At 36.8% G+C, this 18689-nt stretch overlaps 1 protein-coding gene across 5 annotated transcripts in view; it reads left to right on the plus strand.

The window, feature by feature from the left end:
- Nucleotides 1-18689, plus strand: part of PPIG (peptidylprolyl isomerase G) — a 50263-nt gene that overhangs the window by 18395 nt on the left and 13179 nt on the right. For all 5 annotated transcript variants that reach the window (XM_045870289.2, XM_045870293.3, XM_045870291.3 and 2 more), the window contains 5 exons: nucleotides 282-389; nucleotides 1196-1240; nucleotides 2295-2382; nucleotides 9447-9476; nucleotides 9568-9707. In XM_045870289.2, coding sequence (XP_045726245.1) covers nucleotides 282-389; nucleotides 1196-1240; nucleotides 2295-2382; nucleotides 9447-9476; nucleotides 9568-9707 — 411 coding nt within the window. The remainder of the gene's footprint in view (nucleotides 1-281; nucleotides 390-1195; nucleotides 1241-2294; nucleotides 2383-9446; nucleotides 9477-9567; nucleotides 9708-18689) is intronic.

Raw genomic sequence — 18689 nt, forward strand, 5'->3', positions numbered from 1 at the left:
TGAGCCACCCAGTCACCCCATGAAAGTAATTTTTAGAAATACTCCTTGTAATGGGCTTTTATCTGAGATTGATTTCTAAATTTCTACACTCTCCAGAAAAACATGGGTGGTTTTTAAGTGAATTTAAAAAAAAAAAATTGCAAGTTTTATAGATTAAACACATCTACATAGTTTAAAAGAGGTGTATTTTACAGAGAATAGTTTTCATCATTAATTTTGCTTTAATACTGCTTCCTTGATTTTCTTTCTACTAAATGGCCTACTAATTTTTTTCTCTGTAGGTGAAAAGGGGACAGGGAAATCAACTCAGAAGCCATTACATTATAAGAGTTGTCTTTTTCACAGAGTTGTCAAAGATTTTATGGTTCAAGGTGGTGACTTCAGTGAAGGTAAGAAAATCATGTATGCTTTGTTAAGTATCCTAGATCTAAAGTTAGACAAGTATCTAGAAATACTCAAATAGACAAAAAGAAGGAAGCACATAGGAAATAATTTTTCTTTGGATACATGAAGTAATTTCAGAAATTTGATTCTGGATAAAAAACACCATTCATCTCTTAGTAATCTATCCGTATATGTGTTTCGTCTTGTCAAAACTAGTAATCCTTAACTACAATGTAGGTTTTCCTATACTTTTATTTATTTTCTGTTTTTTTTTTTTAAGATTTTTATTTATTTGTGGGGGGGGGGCGCACAAGCAGGGGGAGAGCACAAGCAGGGGGAGCGGCAGGCAGAGGGAGAAGCAGGCTCCCCGCTGAGCAAGTCCAGTGTGAGACTTGATCCCAGGACGCTGGGATCATGACCTGAACCTAAGGCAGATGCTTAACTGCAGGCGCCCCTAGTTTTTACCTATACTTTTAAATTGTAAAAACAAACTATTTTTAAAGATGATTTGAAAAAAATCTAATTTTTATTCAAAGATCTACATAATCATTAGAATCTGAATGTTCTTTTTTCTCACATACCTTAATAGGCTTTGTCACATTTTTGCTGTTGTATCGAAGGGGAAAGAAAGTAATTTGGGATCTTGTCAATATTGAGTTTAAATTAGTATCTTTTATGATATGCTGTGAACCTTTGAGTATTTTTGATTCAAAGTCATTTGAGCATCTACTTTGTAATAAGTATTTTATTTAGGGCGTAACTTGGAACAGATTACTGTCGAGAGTTTGAGTCTCGTGTTTTTCTTTCTTAGGAAATGGACGAGGAGGGGAATCTATTTATGGAGGATTTTTTGAAGGTAAAGATATTTACATATACTTTGTATTTTTAATGTTTTCTATATTATCTTATTTATCTCTATTGAATCAATAGGATTGTTAAACAGTATACTAATATCCAACTACATTCAGTGAATCTGAAAGTTAATTTTCTTGTGAAAAATTTTATGTAATTTTTCTTATAGAGGTAGGATTTTTTGTGTGTTTAGGACATTAATACATCATGTTATCTGAAGGGTTTCAATGATCTGTAATAAACTCTTGGAATTATAGTGCTAGAATGGGAACTTCCATAGCTTAATCTTAATTTTTATTAAGAGATTTAGCAGTGTTTCATAGTAACAATATCCACATGTACTTAGTGGGTCCATTTTCTATGCACTTTAAAAAAAAAATCTCTTTAATATATTAAACTTTGGCTATAATGTTTTTCTCAACTTTAAGTTTTCTCTTGGGAATTTTTTATTGATGTGAAGATCATTTGAAAGACTATAAACATGTGAATGTGGAAATAATTTTATATTTCCCATCTTTCACATTAGGGATTAAGTGAAATTTTGTTTCACATTCCACTTGCGTTCTCATATTCTAATCCAAGATTGGAAAGCAAGATACTCTACAATAAATGATGCTATGGCAGAGATTAAGTTAATGAGTGCCTCTCTGTGTTTAAAATAGGATACGTGCCTTTTTGTGCTCAGAAATGAAACAGATGAAATGTAAAAATCCTATCTGGTTTCTTTCTCTTGCTTTTTAAGGAACATTTTATTTTTTCCTTGAATAATCAAAGAAAGTTGTGTTGTTTTTTAAAAAAATATATAAAAGACAAATGCAAATGGAAAGAAAGGGGGTTGTTAATAGTATTTGGATTTATAGCAAGGGATTGAAAATTAGAAATATTTTAATCTAAAAAGATGGGAGAGGGAGTTGGTTAATATTTGATTTCTTTTTACCTTTTATCTAAATTTTGTCTGGTGCTAAAGAGCGCATATGAACAAAAGAGATGAAGAGTGAAAATGAAACTTTTTTGGAGGTTATACCTGTAATGTAACTGAAAACTTTGCTTTTCTATAGATGAGAGTTTTGCTGTTAAACACAACAAAGAATTTCTCTTGTCTATGGCCAACAGAGGGAAGGATACAAATGGTTCACAATTCTTCATGTAAGTATGTATGCCGTGATTATTTAAAATATGCCTTTTTTGGTGTGTCATTTCTCACTGATCACTAATAGGGGGATCCATAAAGGGGAAATTTTTTGAAGGAAGGAGAACAATGAATTGTTGAAGAGAGCAAAATTGTTGAAAGAAAATTGAACTGTATTGCTAAAGTTTCAAAATGATGAAGACTTGTCAAAAGGGCACAGGAGCCAGCCTGAAGGGGTGAGGTTCCCACTGGCCAAATTAGAACAATTTGAGCATCAAAATAAATAATGATAGTGTCAGACTATCAAATAAAATAGAAACCCAGGAGCCCATATAGGTATGAGTAATAAATGAATAAATAACAAGGGAGAAGGAAAAGCTTGTTCCTTAGTAGAATGTCAGCTAGTAATGTAAAAGGAATGATAGAAAAGTCACCATTTTGCATTCATCTCAGTAATGATTGATTGAGGAAAGAATTATCTATTTAGAGGGTAAATTTAATAATAAACAGGATATTTACAGAGTATCTCCTTATAAATTACTTGATTACAAAGAGTAAAATACAATTGATCCTCATTATTAAGAGACTCTATATTTGTGAATTTATGTACTCCCTAACATTTGTTTATAGCCCCAAAGTCAGTACTGTTAATCCTTTCCAATTCTGACCCCCAAAAAATTTTGACCAGGCTCTTGTCAACAATGCATATTTTTGGGGTGCCTGGGTGGCTCAGTCGTTGGGCGTCTGCCTTCAGCTCGGGTGGTGGTCTCGGGGTCCTGAGATCGAGCCTTGCATCGGGCTCCCTGCTCGGCGGGAGCCCTGCTTCTCCCTCCCCCACACCCCCTGCTTGTGTTCCCTCTGTCGCTGTGTCTTTCTCTGTCAAATAAATAAATAAAATCTTAAAAAAAAAAAAATTAGGGCGCCTGGGTGGCTCAGTTGGTTAAGCGACTGCCTTTGGATCAGGTCATGATCCTGGAGTCCCGGGATCGCGTCCCACATCGGGCTCCCTGCTCAGCAGGGAGTCTGCTTCTCCCTCTGACCCTCTGCCCTCTCATGTGCTCTCTCTCTCATTCTCTCTGTCTCAAATAAATAAATAAAATCTTTAAAAAAATAAATAAATAAAAATAAAAAAATAAAAAAAATTTAAAACAATGCATATTTTTTATCATGTCCTATGGATACAGATTTGGTCTCCTCTTCATTAGCCTTAAACTCTCCCCTCAAGAGGAACTTAATCAGTAAGCACCATATAGATTATTCTAGTGTTTTACTGTTCCATATTTGTAACTCCCTTCTTTAACAATGAGAAACTTGGCTCCCATTATCTTCAAAATTTCTACCTATTTGCTGAATCCTAGAATAAAAAATCACCGTTCTATACTGCTATGAAAAGTAACCTACTAACTAGAGTTACTGTTTATAGTTATTTTTGGTTTTAGATTGAGGATATGTAGTTAAAATAACTGTTTAAAAGTGACTTGGGCAACTGGGTGGCTCAGTCATTAAGCGTCTGCCTTCAGCTTAGGTCATGGTCCCAGTGTCCTGGGATCGAGCTTCGCGTTGGGCTCCCTGCTCGGCGGGAAGCCTGCTTCTCCCTCTCCCACTACCCCTGCTTGTGTTCCCTCTCTAGCTATGTCTCTCTTTCAAGTGGATAAAATAAAATCTAAAAAAAAATAAATAAAAATAAAAGTGACTTGGGTTAGTACATTTTGGTGTGAATTTTGTGTGGTTTTGTGACTCAAAATATGTTAGGTTCATTTGTTTATGATTATATTTTGTTCTCTCACCTTATTTTGATTTGTTTTTTGAGTTTTTGGCTTTGTGTTTGTTTATAAAACATTGTGTGATTCAAAAAGAATGCCTCTGAAAGTATCACTCCCACCTAACTCTTCACCTCCATTGACATTCCCCATTTTTTCATCCCATTTCCACCCATCCATTTTAGTAACCAGCCTCATTAGATTCTGGTTTATCTTCCTGTATTTTTTTTTAAGATTTTATTTATTTATTTGAGAGAGAATGAGTGGTGGGGAGGGGCAGAAGTGGGGAAAGAGAATGAGAGAGAAGCAGACTCCCTGCTGAGTGGGGAGCCCAATGAAGGGCTCCATCCCAGGACCTGGATATCATAATCTGAGCTGCAGGCAAACCTTTAACCAACTGAGCCACACAGGCACCCCTTCCTGTATTTCTTTTTTATAAAAATAAGCACAGATAATATATTTTTTCTTATTTTCCTTTCTTACATGGTAGATAGCATATACTATATACAATGTTTTGCTCTTTTCACTTAGCAGTATATCCTGGAAATCGCTCCATATCAGTTCATAGAGATCCTTTTCATTTGTTTTTGCAGCTGCATAATGCGTGAATATACTCTAGTTCATTCAACCAGTTGCCTATGTGGGGATTTTTCTGATTATTTAAATGAAAACAATTTATATCATGTTGGTTGTAGAAAAAGAACACAGATAAAAAGAAGAAAAACATTCCCATCCCCAGGGTATCTTTCTCGGCAATAAAAATGTAAGCTAAATGTTGCATATAGGGATGTCTGGATGACTCAGTTGGTTAAGCGTCTGCCTTCGGCTTAGGTCATGATCCCAGGGTTCTGGGATCAAGTTCTGCATCGGGCTCCTTGCTCAGCGGGGAGCCTGCTGCTCCCCGTGCTGTGCTCTTTCTCTCTGACAAATAAAAAAAATTTTTTTTTAAAGATTTTTATTTATTTATTTGACAGAGAGAGAGATAGAGAGAGCAGGAACACAAGCAGGGGGAGTGGGAGAGGGAGAAGCAGGCTTCTTGCCGAGCAGGGAGCCCGATGTGGGACTCGATCCCAGGACCCTGGGATCATGACCCGAGCCGAAGGCAGACGCTTAACGACTGAGCCACCCAGGCGCCCGACAAATAAAAATCTTAAATAAATAAATGTTGCATATACTGTTTGATCAACTTTTGGATACAGTATAAATCTCTGCACATCACGAAGTATTAATTAACATTTTAATAGCTATATGTGAATCCATTGTTTGAATGTATTTTGCTTTATTTAATTTTTAAACATTTGACTTGCTTTTTGGTTTTCACACTGCTTCAGTGAACATTGTTGTACCTGTTTGATGCATTTTTAATTATTTTACATAAGCTGCTAAGAGTTTACTTAGTGAAATGTTTACACATTGTTTTTTTGAAGATTTTATTTATTTGAGAGAGAACACAAGCAAAGAGGAGGGGCCCGAAGGAGAGGGAGAAGCCGATCCCCCCCCTTCCCCCGCTGAGCAGGGAACGTGACGGGGGCTCGATCCCAGAATGCTAGGATCATGACCCAAGCTGAAGGCAGACGTTTAACGGACTGAGCCCCCCCAGGTGCCCCTGTTTACACATTTTTAAGCCTTTCCATGTATATTGCTACTGTACTCAGATATCAGCAGTATGTAAAGTGCCAGTATCACCAGATTCTCAACAACACTTAAGTGTTATCGTTTGTTTTCCTTTTTTTAAGGAAAAGCCTTCCTGTGCTAACCAAAACCTCTCTGTTAAGTTTATGTAATCCTTCATGTATATATATATATTTTTAAAGATTTTATTTATTTATTTGAGAGAGAGAATGAGATAGAGAGAGCATGAGAGGGGGGAGGGTCAGAGGGAGAAGCAGACTCCCTGCCGAGCAGGGAGCCCGATGCGGGACCCGATCCCGGGACTCCAGGGTCATGACCTGAGCCGAAGGCAGTCGCTTAACCAACTGAGCCACCCAGGCGCCCTCATGTATATTTTCAGAATCTTCCCTCTATATGTTGATTTTTCCTTATCTCTTAATTTGTAGGTTGCCCTTCTTTAATTTCTGTTTTATTGTTTTTAAAGGAGAAAACTTCAGTTTTTAATCTTAAATTATTTTTTATTGTGGCAACGTATGTGATATAAAATTTGCCATTTTAACCATTTTTAAGTGTATAATTTAATGGTATTGATTATATTCACAATACTATGGAGCTGTTACCATTGTATCCAAAACTATTTCATTGTCCCAGAAACTAACCCATTTCTTTTTACCCTTAGCCCCTGGTAACCTCTATTTTCTGTCTTTATGAACTTGCCTGTTCTAGATATACAAGCAGAATCATACAATATTTGTCCTTCTGTTTCGAGCTTATTTTATTTAGCCTGTTTTCAAGGTTCAGCCGTGTTGCATGTATCAGAACTTTGTTCCTTTTTATGGCTGAATATACTCCATTATATATAATGTACATACTACATTTAGTTTAGTGGACATTTGGGTTGTTTCCACCTTTTGGCTATGATGAATAGTGCTGCAGTAAACTTTGGCATACCCATATTTGTTTGAGTCCCTTCTCAATTTTAGGTATATACATAAAAATGGAATTGCTGGATCATATGGTAATTCTATATTTAGTTCTCTGAGGAGCCACTAAACTGTTTTCCACAGTGGTTGAATCATTTTACATTCCTACCAGCACTATACAAGAGTTCTAGGGGTTTTGTTTTGTTTTGTTTTGTTTTTAAAGATTTTATTTATTCAACAGATAGCACAAGCAGGCAGAGTGGTAGGCAGAGGGAGAGGGAGAAGCAGGCTCTCTGCTGAGCAGGGAGCTGGACGTGGGGCTCGATCCCAGGACCCCAGGATCATGACCTGAGCCGAAGGCAGCTGCTTAACCGACTGAGCCACCCAGGAGCCCCCAAGAGTTCTAGTTTTTCTACTCATCAGTACATTTTTTTTCTTTTTCTTACCAATCTGAGAATGACCATGAAAACAGAGGAGTATTGGTTTAGGGGTTTCAGGTAAATTCTAGTGAGCAAGTGAACTTGGCAAATACAGTATCTGAGACAAAGACTGACTAAATCTGGATGCAAGTTATATATATACATTGAATGTAATCTGTAATACAAATACATGTATCGTATACACGTAGGGTTTTACATCTCTAGATGGTTTAAGCGAGTTCAGGTGAGCATAGCTGTTAGAGACAGAAAACAATAATAGGTTAGTTTTAAAAGCAAGATGATCTTGTAAAAATACATGTACATGTTTGAACTTTTTTCATTAGTATTGTGTGGGCTTTAACCAAAGGTTAGCTTAAATTGTGTTCCTTCTTCCAAATTTCTAATGCCTTTTTTGATTAGATTCTTTAAAATAACAAATTATATATAGTGCCCATCTTCAGTCTGTTACAGCAGTGTGTCTTCATAGCTACTCAGATACCAGTTTTCTTAACTATAGGGGTTTAAGATTGGTGTGGAGTGGAAAAAGGATTTTAAAAAATTACTTCATTTGTTGGACGTTCGCTTACTTTGAGTTTGGTCCAAAGTTTTTTGCTTGTTTGTTTGTTTTAAGATTTTATTTCTTTATTTGACAGCACAAGCAGGGGGAACAGCAGAGGGAGAAGCAGGACCCTGGGATCATGACCTGAGCCAAAGGCAGATGCTTAACCAGCTGAGCCACCCAGGCGTCCTGAGTTTTGTCCCAAGTTTTAACCCAGATCTCTTTCTTCATTGTGAAGTTTCCTTGTTTATCAGGGGTAAAAAGCTCAAAAGTCTTTAGGTCTTAGGCAAGTAACATAAGCAAATAAAGCCTGCTGGGATAAGAATCTACACTATTAATCCCTGTATTAAAAAGACAGGGATAATCAGCCTGACCCATTATTGCCACATGCCAGGGGCCACACCTTCCAGCTTTCCAGTAAAGGTCTGAAATCTGGATTTTTATCTTAAAGTATCCAAAGTTTTGAATCTTGGCAGCTAACTGAAAATTTTATAAACAATAAGGACCATTTCTTTTCTGGTCCAACAGAACATGTATGAGGGCCATCTGAATATTATCCACAGGGAGTACGTTTCAAGATCCCCTAATGAATGCCTAAAACTACAGATAAAAGTTTAATTTATAAATTAGGGATGGTAAGAGATTAATAGCAATAGTAATAAAATAAAACAATTATAATAATACACTGTAACAAAGGTTACATGAATGTGGTCTCTGAAAATATCTTACTGTACTCATCCTTCTTGTGATGAAGTGAGATGATAAAATGCCTACCTGATGAAAAGAAGTGAGGGGTGCCTGGGTGGCTCAGTCGGTTAAGTGTCTGCCTTCAGCTCAGGTCATGATCCTGGGGTCCTGGGATCGAGCTCCACATCAGGCTCCCTGCTCAGCGGGTAACCTGCTTCTCCCTCTCCCGTGGCCTGCGTCTCCCCCGGCCTGCCTCTCCCCCTGCTTGTGCTCTGTCAGATAAATAAATTTAAAAAAATTTTTTTTAAGATTTTATTTATTTATTTGAGAGAGACAGCGAGAGAGGGAACACAAGCAGGGGGTGAGGGAGAAGCAGGATTCCCACTGAGCAGGGAGCCTGATGCGGGGCTCGATCCCAGGACCCTGGGATCATGACCTGAGCTGAAGGCAGACACTTAACTGAGCCACCCAGGCACTGCAAAGAAGTAAAATCTTTAAAAAAAATGAAGTGAGGTGACTAACAGGCATTGTGACGTAGTATTAGGCTCCTATTGAACTGACAGTGTGTGAGATGGAGGATTATCTGCTTCTGGACTGCGATTGACTGCAATTGACTGTGGGTGACTGAAACAGTGGAAAGCAAAACCATGGATAGGGGATTGACCTATGCTTTAACTGTTTAAAATGTTAAGATTGAAAAACACTATTGTTAAACCTATGAACTGATAGAATCTTTTGATAAATTATGGTCTGTCCATACAATAGAATATTATACAACCATAGAACTTTATACACCTATGAATATTCAGTAAGAACCCAGTCACATGCAAGAAACATAGATGGATAGAAATGACACCAAAATGTCAACTTTAATTACATGTAAAATTTCAAGAATGAGTAGGTATTAGTTTTATGATCAGAATAAGTTTTTGAAATATGTAAAAAGCATCTTGCATTATTTCTGTCTACTTAAGGTTAATGTAGTAAGATTCTATTATGTTAAAATAGCATGTGATTTCTTTGCAACTTTATTTCCAATGCAGTTATTTTCTTTTCCTTTTTAGAGCTGCTAACTTTGTTTTTCTCTTACTTTGTTTTTATTCCATCTGATGACTTCCAAAGAACAACGAAGCCAACTCCTCATTTAGATGGGTAAAGATTATTTTAATTTATTTTATGACCATTTTAAATTAATGTTAAAATTAAAAGCTGTTATTTGATCATCTTATAATTGACTCTTTAGGCATCATGTTGTTTTTGGGCAAGTGATATCTGGTCAAGAAGTTGTGAGAGAGATAGAAAACCAGAAAACAGATGCAGCTAGCAAACCATTTGCTGAGGTGCGGATACTCAGTTGTGGAGAGCTAATTCCCAAATCTAAAGGTAAGAACAAGTGCATATTTCTGATAATGCTTATGTATACAGAACAAGCAGAGACATTCTAAATAGTTGGCTTGAAATTTATATTAATGTGAATATAAATATGAGGCATTTGTGTTTTCTAAAAGTGTTTTATCTTCATACTTTGTTCATTTACCATGGAATCACTTAATTTTCTTGTTATTTGCTATAATTTATCCTTCCACTTTTGTTTTGTTTTGTTTTGTTTTAATGGTAGTTGTCTAAATAGCATGGTAAATAAATACTCTTCTAGAGAAAGACGCAGCGAGGGGGAAGATGACAATTGAAGAGAATAACATAGACTATGAAACTGGGAATAAATTATTTTCCTTTCGTGCACTCCTGAGATTCAGAAGCATCTGGCATATTTGAGAAACTTCTTAGACCAAAAGTTTTGAAGTTAACATGACCAGTAGTTTGATATATTATCTGAATGGTAAGAACTTTGTTTTAAGTGAATATTTTAAGTGTTTATATAAGTGAAATATGTAACTGCTACCATTTATTAGATATTGGGTCTGTTATTCTGAAAGTATAGGGTGAGATTACCTGTGGAGAAAACAATAAAATAATAAATAGACTCTGTTTTTCCCATTCTAACTTGTCTAGGGAATAATAATACCAATACTTAGTTTTTCATGTTTAACATATATGAGAGTCATCTATAATCTTTTCTGATCCTCACAATAACCCTGTAGTATTTCCCCCATTTTACAGATGAAAATAGTCAAGGAGATTAAGTTATTTACCACATCAGGGGGCTAAGCTTCAAACCCAAGCTTGATGGCTCCAGATCTAGACTTTTTTCTATTATGTATTGCTGACTCATTAAAGTCTTTAACATTCCTTTCAGAATTGCCATAAGTAGAACATTCTGTTCTCAAGTTTTAGGCATACTGATTTCTTTGTGTCATTTAGAAATATACACATTTGTGGAGCGCCTGGGTGGCTCAGTTGTTAAGCGTCTGCCTTTGGCTCAGGTCATGATCCCAGGGTCCTGGGATTAAGCCCCACGTCGGGCTCCCTGCTCGGCAGGAAGCCTGTTTCTCCCTCTCCAGCTTCCCCTGCTTGTGTTCCCTCTCCTGCTGTCTCTCTCTGTCAAATAAATAAATACAAAATCTTAAAAAAAATATATATATTTGTTTTGTTTTAATTTAATTTAATTTTTTTTTTTTTAAGATTTTATTTATTTAAGAGAGAGAGAGAGCATGAGAAGGGGGAGGGTCAGAGGGAGAAGCAGGCTCCCTGCCGAGCAGGGAGCCCGATGCAGGGCTCGATCCCGGGTCTCCAGGATCATGACCTGAGCCGAAGACAGTCGCTTAACCAACTGAGCCACCCAGGCGCCCTGTTTTGTTTTAATTTTAAAAGACCCAGGATGTTCATAGAGAAGGCTTATTTTTAATTTTCTGTTTCTTTATTCTCCTTTGATTCCGATGATTTCATTTTCTTCTCTGTCATATCAAACATATACCTTGTAAACCATTGCAGGAATATGCTGCAGCTCATAATGGGAGTGTTTATATAACTTCTTGGTGTTCATGAGCCTGGCTCTCTGTCTATATGTACAAGCAACAGGTATAATGTATGTGTTGTGTTTGTGAGGATCCAGTAAAGAATGAGGTGTTACTGAATAACTTTTATTTTTTAAAAAATGAAAAATTAAAATGCAATCTGTGTTAATGTCTGCAAGTTTTAGACCTTGGTTCCGTTGCTTAGTTCCTCAAAGTGTTGTTAGTACAATTGGAACATTTTCGTTTAAGGCGTTATTTCTTCCCATATCGTCTAGGAAATCTATCTTTTATTCTCTACTAAAAATTAGGGGTTTTTTTCTTATATTTTGTGGTCTATAAGGTCTTGTGTGTTAGAATCTGTTCTCTGCTTATAAAAGTTAAGGATACTGTGGTTTATATATTTGGAAAGAAATAGCGGTAATAAAAAGATACACCTTTTAAACCATAAGCAGTTATCATAGATTCTCTAGTAAATTTGGTGTAAAGATTCTTTTGGTAATAAAATGTCAGTGTTTGAATATTTGCTGAAAGAATGAGAAAGTGAATGAATGTCACTATATTTTATTATTTATGTCTTTATTTTTTAAAAGATTTTATTTATTTACTTGACAAAGATAGCACAAGTAGGCAGAGCAGCAGGCAGAGTGAGAGGGAGAAGCAGGCTCCCTGCTGAGGAAGGAGCCTGACTCAGGACTCGATCCCAGGACCATGGGATTATGACCTGAACCGAAGGCAGCCGCGTAACCGACTGAGCCGCCCAGGCACCCCTATTTATGTCTTTATAACATATTTTCACTTAACAGAGATAAATGCTAATTTTGCCTATGCCATTATGACAAGAAGTTGTGCTGAAAATTGATGTAGCATCTTACTGTGCTAAGGAAGCATACCTTGCCCTTACCAGTTTCAGCAGTTTGGTGGGGGAGGGACATTTGGCCCTTTATTAGTGTCTGCCCAGGAGTTCCTGAAAAGGTCAGATTTGTTTTGAGTGATAACTTCCATGCCTATTCTGTTCTGGACCGTACTGTGGAAATATGAAAAGATCTTTATATTCAAGGTCACACAGTTCAGAACCTATGACCTTTATTTACCATTCAGAACATTCGTCAGAATGGATTTTGTAATGCATCTATATAATCTTTTTTCTAGGCAGAGCTGGGTCTCACATCGAGTTTATGTTTTATGGCCTCCTTACCGTTTCAAATTGGAAACGGTCAAAAAGTTTTGTGTAACACGGTGGTGTTCATCATCATTATATTTAAAACCTTGTTTGAGAGATTTACACCCCAGTTTAAAAAGAAATAAATACAGAATCTTTCTTTTCTTTTTCTAACTTCCTGAAAGAAAACAAAAAGACTTCTGAAGAATTCTGACTGTCTGGGCCCACCTGTATATGGTCTTGGTGAGTCTGGGCAATCTTCTTGGGCCTTTCTCCCTTTGCTGTTGCAAGATTGGAAATTCTGCTTTTTGTAGCCACTTGAATGTGCCTGAGAAGGTTCATAGTCAAGCAGAAGAACCTTCCAAAAGATGCAGAAATGGAACACTGGAGGCTAATGAAAACTGCATTTCTGTAGAGGCTGTCATGGGGCAGAGTGGAGGATAGAACACAGACCACCAGAGAGTGAAACCACTACCTTGGTCAAGATACTCAACTGGTTTTTCAGGAGTTGGCATGACCTCAGGTCATGGTCTTTTCAGAGTTTGCTAGAGGTGTACTTTGACCATGCAACAAGAAACAGGGCCATTGCTATATTACAGAAACAAAGTGCTGAGTTGTGGCAACAGGACAATAAATAGATAGTTATATGAGCAGAAATTTTGCATATTATGTGGGTAGGAAACATTGCCTGGCAATATGCAAAGAACAGAGCAAGGAAAGCAGCTAGTGAATCTTGTACTCAGGAGACGGTAAAGAACACCAGAGACTCATTTGTATAGCAACAGGATCCCATTCATTGCCCTTAATCTGGAATTAGGAGCAGTGGTGATGGCACTTCTAATGGAAAATAGTGAGATGTTAAACTTAGAAACTGATTAGAAGATAAGACCAGTAATATGAAATGAAAATATCTAAGGGAGACCTGTTTTAGGAGTAGTTCTGTTCTTTATTTCTGTTCTGTTCTTTAATCTTACTTGATGGTGCCCTAGAAATTTCCTTTAATATAAAGGTTTCACATGAAATTCATTGGTGTAAAATCTGTAGATCTCAAATAAAAATGAATAAGGCAGCATTTTTTTCACCTGAGATTTTTACAAGCAAAATGTTCTGGAGCTTTTTTTTTTTTTTTAACTTTAATATCATACTAGTAAAGTCAATACCTAATTAATAGATTACACTACATCCTATCCCAGCCCTCAAAAAGGTCTATGAATAGGTTTGGGAAATTCTTTGACCTGATGATAAGCAAACTACATAATCTAAAAAAATTATCCAGAAATGGCCCCAAAGTTGAAAGTGTTACTCCTCGTAATTCCTTTTCATCCATTATGAATTTTAATTTGCCTTGTCGTTTTGCTTTTAGTAATGTTTAATTTGACCTTAAGGATACCTACATGTTTCTAACAGATACTTTGGAACAGATTGTGTGTAAGTGGTTAGGCAAGTATAGGAGGATTTTTTGCGGGATGGAAACCATTATTATCATACTTGGAAGTTTTAAAATATCTACAATTTTTAACTTTTTATTATTTTTTTAAGATTTTATTTGAGAGAGTGAGCGAGAGAGAGCATGAGTGTGGGGAGAGGGGTGGAGGGAGAGGGAGAAGTAGACTCCCCACTAAGCAGGGACCCTGACTTGGGGCTCCATCCCAGGACCCCAGGATCATGACCTGAGCTGAAGGAAGCTGCTTAACCAACTGAGCCACCCAGGCACCCCAGTATCTACAGTTTTTCTTTTTTTTTTGGTAAAGATTTTATTTATTTATTTGACACAAAGAGACACAGCGAGAGAGGGAACACAAGCAGGGGGAGTGGGAGAGGGAGAAGTAGACACCCTGCTGAGCAGGGAGCCCGACGTGGGGCTCTATCCCAGGACCCTGGGATCATGACCTGAGCCAAAGGCAGATGCTTAACGACTGAGCCACCCAGGTGCCCCTCTACAATTTTTTTAAATTTAATATATTCATTTGCTTTAATATTTAGAGGCCAAAAAGGATAGTCAGTGAAGTCTCCTTCCTGTCTCTGCCCATCAGTTTTCATTCCCACATTTTGTATATCATTCTAAATGTATGTGAATTTTGGTCAAATTCCTAAAATGGAATTAATAGATTACAGGGGATAAATTCCTAAAAATGGAATTAATAGATTATAGGGGTCATGCATTTGTAATTTTGATAGACACTGCCATTGAACACAAAATTAATTACCCTTATATACTTTGCAAAGCCATGTATTGTCAAACTCTTTAATCTTTGTCAGCCTAATAATAGGTGGGATTTTTTTTTCAGCTGATTTTAATTGGCATTTCTCTAAGGTGTTTGATACTAGCATCTTATTTTTTTTAAGATTTATTTATTTTTAGCATGAAAATGGGGGAAGGGGCAGAGGGAGAGAATCTTCAAGCGGACTCCAAGCTCCATCTCACGACCCTGGGATCATGACATGAGCCAAAACCAAGAGTTGGGACACTTAACCGACTGAGGCACCCAGGCGCCCCTAGCATCTTTTAATTTAAGAATCATTTATAGTTATATGAACTGATTGTTCCTTTATCCCATATCTTTTACCCATTCTTGTTTTTTCTTTCTGAAATTCCAAGCCACTTTCTATTATTTCCTTTCTCTTTAGAGAAATTCCTTTAGCCATTTGATTGATTTTAATTGCCAGTGTAATTTAATTTAATTTAATCCAGTGTAATTAACATACAACATTCTCTTAGTTTTAGATGTACAGTATAATGCTTCAACAATTCTATACATTACTCAGTGCTCATCATGATAAGTGTACTCTTAATCCTTTTCACCTATTTCACCCCCTCCACCGCCCCCCCCAATTCTGATAACCATCAGTTCTCTAAAAGAGAGTTCGTTTGTTTTGTTTCTTAAATTCCACAAGAGTGAAATTACATGGTATTTGTCTTTCACTGACTGACTTATTTACTTAGTATTATATCCTATAGATCCATCTGTGTTGTTGCAAATGACAAGATTTCGTTGTTTTTTATGGCTGAGTAATACTCCATTGTATATATGCCACATTTTTGTCCATTTATCTATCAGTGGACACTTAGGCTGCTTCCATAATTTCACTATTTTAAATAATGCTGCAATAAACAGGGGTGTATATATCTTTTCAAATTAGTGTTTTGTATTTTGTCAGTAAATACCCAGTAGTGGAGTTACTGGATCATGTGATAATGCTATTTTTAATTTTTTGAGGAACCGCCGTACTGTTTTCCAGAGTGGCTGCAACTGTTTGCATTCTCACCAACAGTACATGAGAGTTCTTTTTTCTCCACATGCTCATCAACACTCGTTTCTTGTGTTTTTGATTTTAGTCATTGTGACAGGTCCGAAGTGATACTTCATTGTGGTTTTAATTTGCATTTCCCTGATGATGAGTGGTGTTGAGCAGCTTTTCATTTGTCTTGGCCATCTGGATGTCTTCTTTGGAGAAATGTCTATTCATGTCTTCTGCCCAATTTTAATTGGATTATTTGGGTTTTTGGTGTTGAGTTGTATAAGTTCTTCATATGTTTTGGAAACTAACCCTTTATCGGATATGTCATTTGCAAATACCTTCTCCCATTCAGTTAGTTGTCTTTTAGTTTTGTTGATTGTTTCCTTTGCTGTGCAGAAGCTTTATATTTTGATGTAGTCTGAATAGTTTATTATATTAATAGCTTTATATTACCTTTATATTTTGATGTAGTCTAAATAGTTTTTTTGTTTCCCTTGCCTCTGGAGACATACCTAGAAAAAAGATGCTGCAGCTAATGTCAGAGAAATGACTGCTTGTGCTCTCTTCTAGGATTTTTATGGTTTCAGAACTCATATTTAGATCCTTAATCCATTTTGAGTTTATTTTTGTGTATGGTGTTAGAAAGTGGTCTGGTTTCATTCTTTTACGTGTTGCTGTCCAGTTTTCCCAATGCCATTTGTTGAAGAGACTGTCTTTTACCTGTTGTATATTCTTGCCTCCTTTGTTATAGGTTAATTGACCATATAATCATGGGTTTATTTCTGAACTGTCTATTCTGTTCTGTTGATCTCTGTGTCTTTTTGGGGGCCAGTACTGTACTGTTTTTTTTTTGTTTGTTTTTTTGTTTGTTTGTTTTTTTATTTATTTGAGAGACAGAGGATGAGAGACAGAGAGCATGAGAGGGAGAAGCAGATCCCCCGCCGAGCAGGGAGCCCGATGCGGGACCCGATCCCGGGACTCCAGGATCATGACCTGAGCCGAAGGCAGTCGCTTAACCAACTGAGCCACCCAGGCGCCCCGTACTGTTTTTTTTTATTATTTTTATTTTTTATTGTTATGTTAATCCCCATACATTACATCATTAGTTTTAGATGTAGTGTTCCATGATTCATTGTTTGTGCATAACACCCAGTGCTCCATGCAGAACGTGCCCTCCTCAATACCCATCACCAGGCTAACCCATCTTCCCACCCCCCTCCCCTCTAGAACCCTCAGTTTGTTTTTCAGAGTCCATCATCTCTCATGGTTATACTGTTTTGATTACTACAGCTTTGTAGTGTATCTTGAAATTTGGGGATTGTGATACTTTCAGTTTTGTCCTTTTTCAAGATTGCTTTGACTATTAGGATCTTTTGTGGTTCCATACAGATTTTAGGATTGTTTTTCCAGTTCTGTGAAAAATGTTCTTGGTATTTCAATAGGATTTGCATTAAATCTGTAGATTGTTTTGGTAGTATGGACATTTTAACATCTGTTCTTCCAAACCGTGAGTATGGAATATCTTTCCATTTGTGTCATCTTCAATTTCTTTCATCAATGTTTTATAGTTTCAGAGTGCAGGTCTTTTACCTCCTTGACTATAATCTACTCATTCTTTTTTTTTTTTTTTAAGCTTTTATTTATTCATTTGACAGAGACACAGCGAGAGAGGGAACACTAGCAGGGGGAGGGGGAGAGGGAGAAGCAGGCTTCCCGCTGAGGAGGGAGCCCGATGCGGGGCTCGATCCCAGGACCCTGGGATGATGACCTGAGCCGAAGGCAGATGCTTAACGACTGAGGCACCCAGGCGCCCCTCATCTACTCATTCTTAAATTACACCTATAAAGGGACTGTTTGTTCAGTGCTTATTAGCATTTTGTGAGTACAGATATTAATCCCCACTATTCCTACTCCTCTGAAATCTTTTTTTTTTTAAACATTCTTTTTTTTTTTTTTTTAAGATTTTATTTATTTATTTGAGAGAGAGAATGAGATAGAGAGAGCATGAGAGGGGGGAGGGTCAGAGGGAGAAGCAGACTCCCTGCTGAGCAGGGAGCCCGATGCGGAACTCGATCCCGGGACTCCAGGATCATGACCTGAGCTGAAGGCAGTTGCTTAACCAACTGAGCCACCCAGGCGCCCCCTACTCCTATGAAATCTTAATGTAGTATAGTCAGTTCTGCTGTACTGTTTGTTTTGAAAACAGGCTTTTGTTTTATTCAATTGGTATATTAGAAAACAATTTGAACATAATACCTTTTTCACCTTTGTTTATACATGATCTTGTTTAGAAGAAACATAAAGTGAATGCAGAAAATTACACCCAGGGTAACAGCTTCACAGGAATACACAAAAATTACACATTACACACACCTTAAACATCAACTAAACTATCACAGTTATTTACTTGTGTTATAAGTCACACTTAAGCACAATCTACTGCTGAAACCTTCCATCTGATTTTAGATCACCCTTCCACTACTTTACAGTAACTCACAAGTTATAGCCCCCTAATATTTATTGCCACAGGTGAACCCTAGGTTTTTTTCAAAGTAAAGTGCCACATTTATTGTTGTATTTATGTATTAACCATTTAATGTGTGTAAAACTCTGCTGCCATTCTTATTAGTTTCCTGTACTTTTTTTTTATGTTATTGATGAAGTTTTTGGGTTTTGCACCCTTTTCCCATTTTTCCCATAAGCCATGTAGTTTTTATTGTGTAATTTTTCATACACAGCATAGTGATTTATAGGAATACATATGTTGTGTAACAGTGGAACTGACTTCTTGAAAGCCTTTCTACTTTTGTGTTTCTTTTATTTTTTTTTACTTTTGTGTTTATTAACCATACTCACTTTAAATCCTTATACAATTTATAGTCAGTTTCTAGAAAATTTACTAAAGTGTATATTTTCTGATGCTGTTTGCTATTGAATGCACACTTGTTGGTCTTATTTTCCAAATAGATTCTAAACTCTGAGGGAAGGTGCATATCTTTTAAGTTTACTATGGAACTTGCCCATATACTCTACATCCTGCCTTCATGTTACATA

This window comes from Mirounga angustirostris, unplaced genomic scaffold (genome assembly GCF_029215605.1).
Source record: "Mirounga angustirostris isolate CCGP_5_RB_7025 unplaced genomic scaffold, mMirAng1.0.hap1 SCAF_3, whole genome shotgun sequence".
NCBI lineage: Eukaryota > Metazoa > Chordata > Mammalia > Carnivora > Phocidae > Mirounga > Mirounga angustirostris.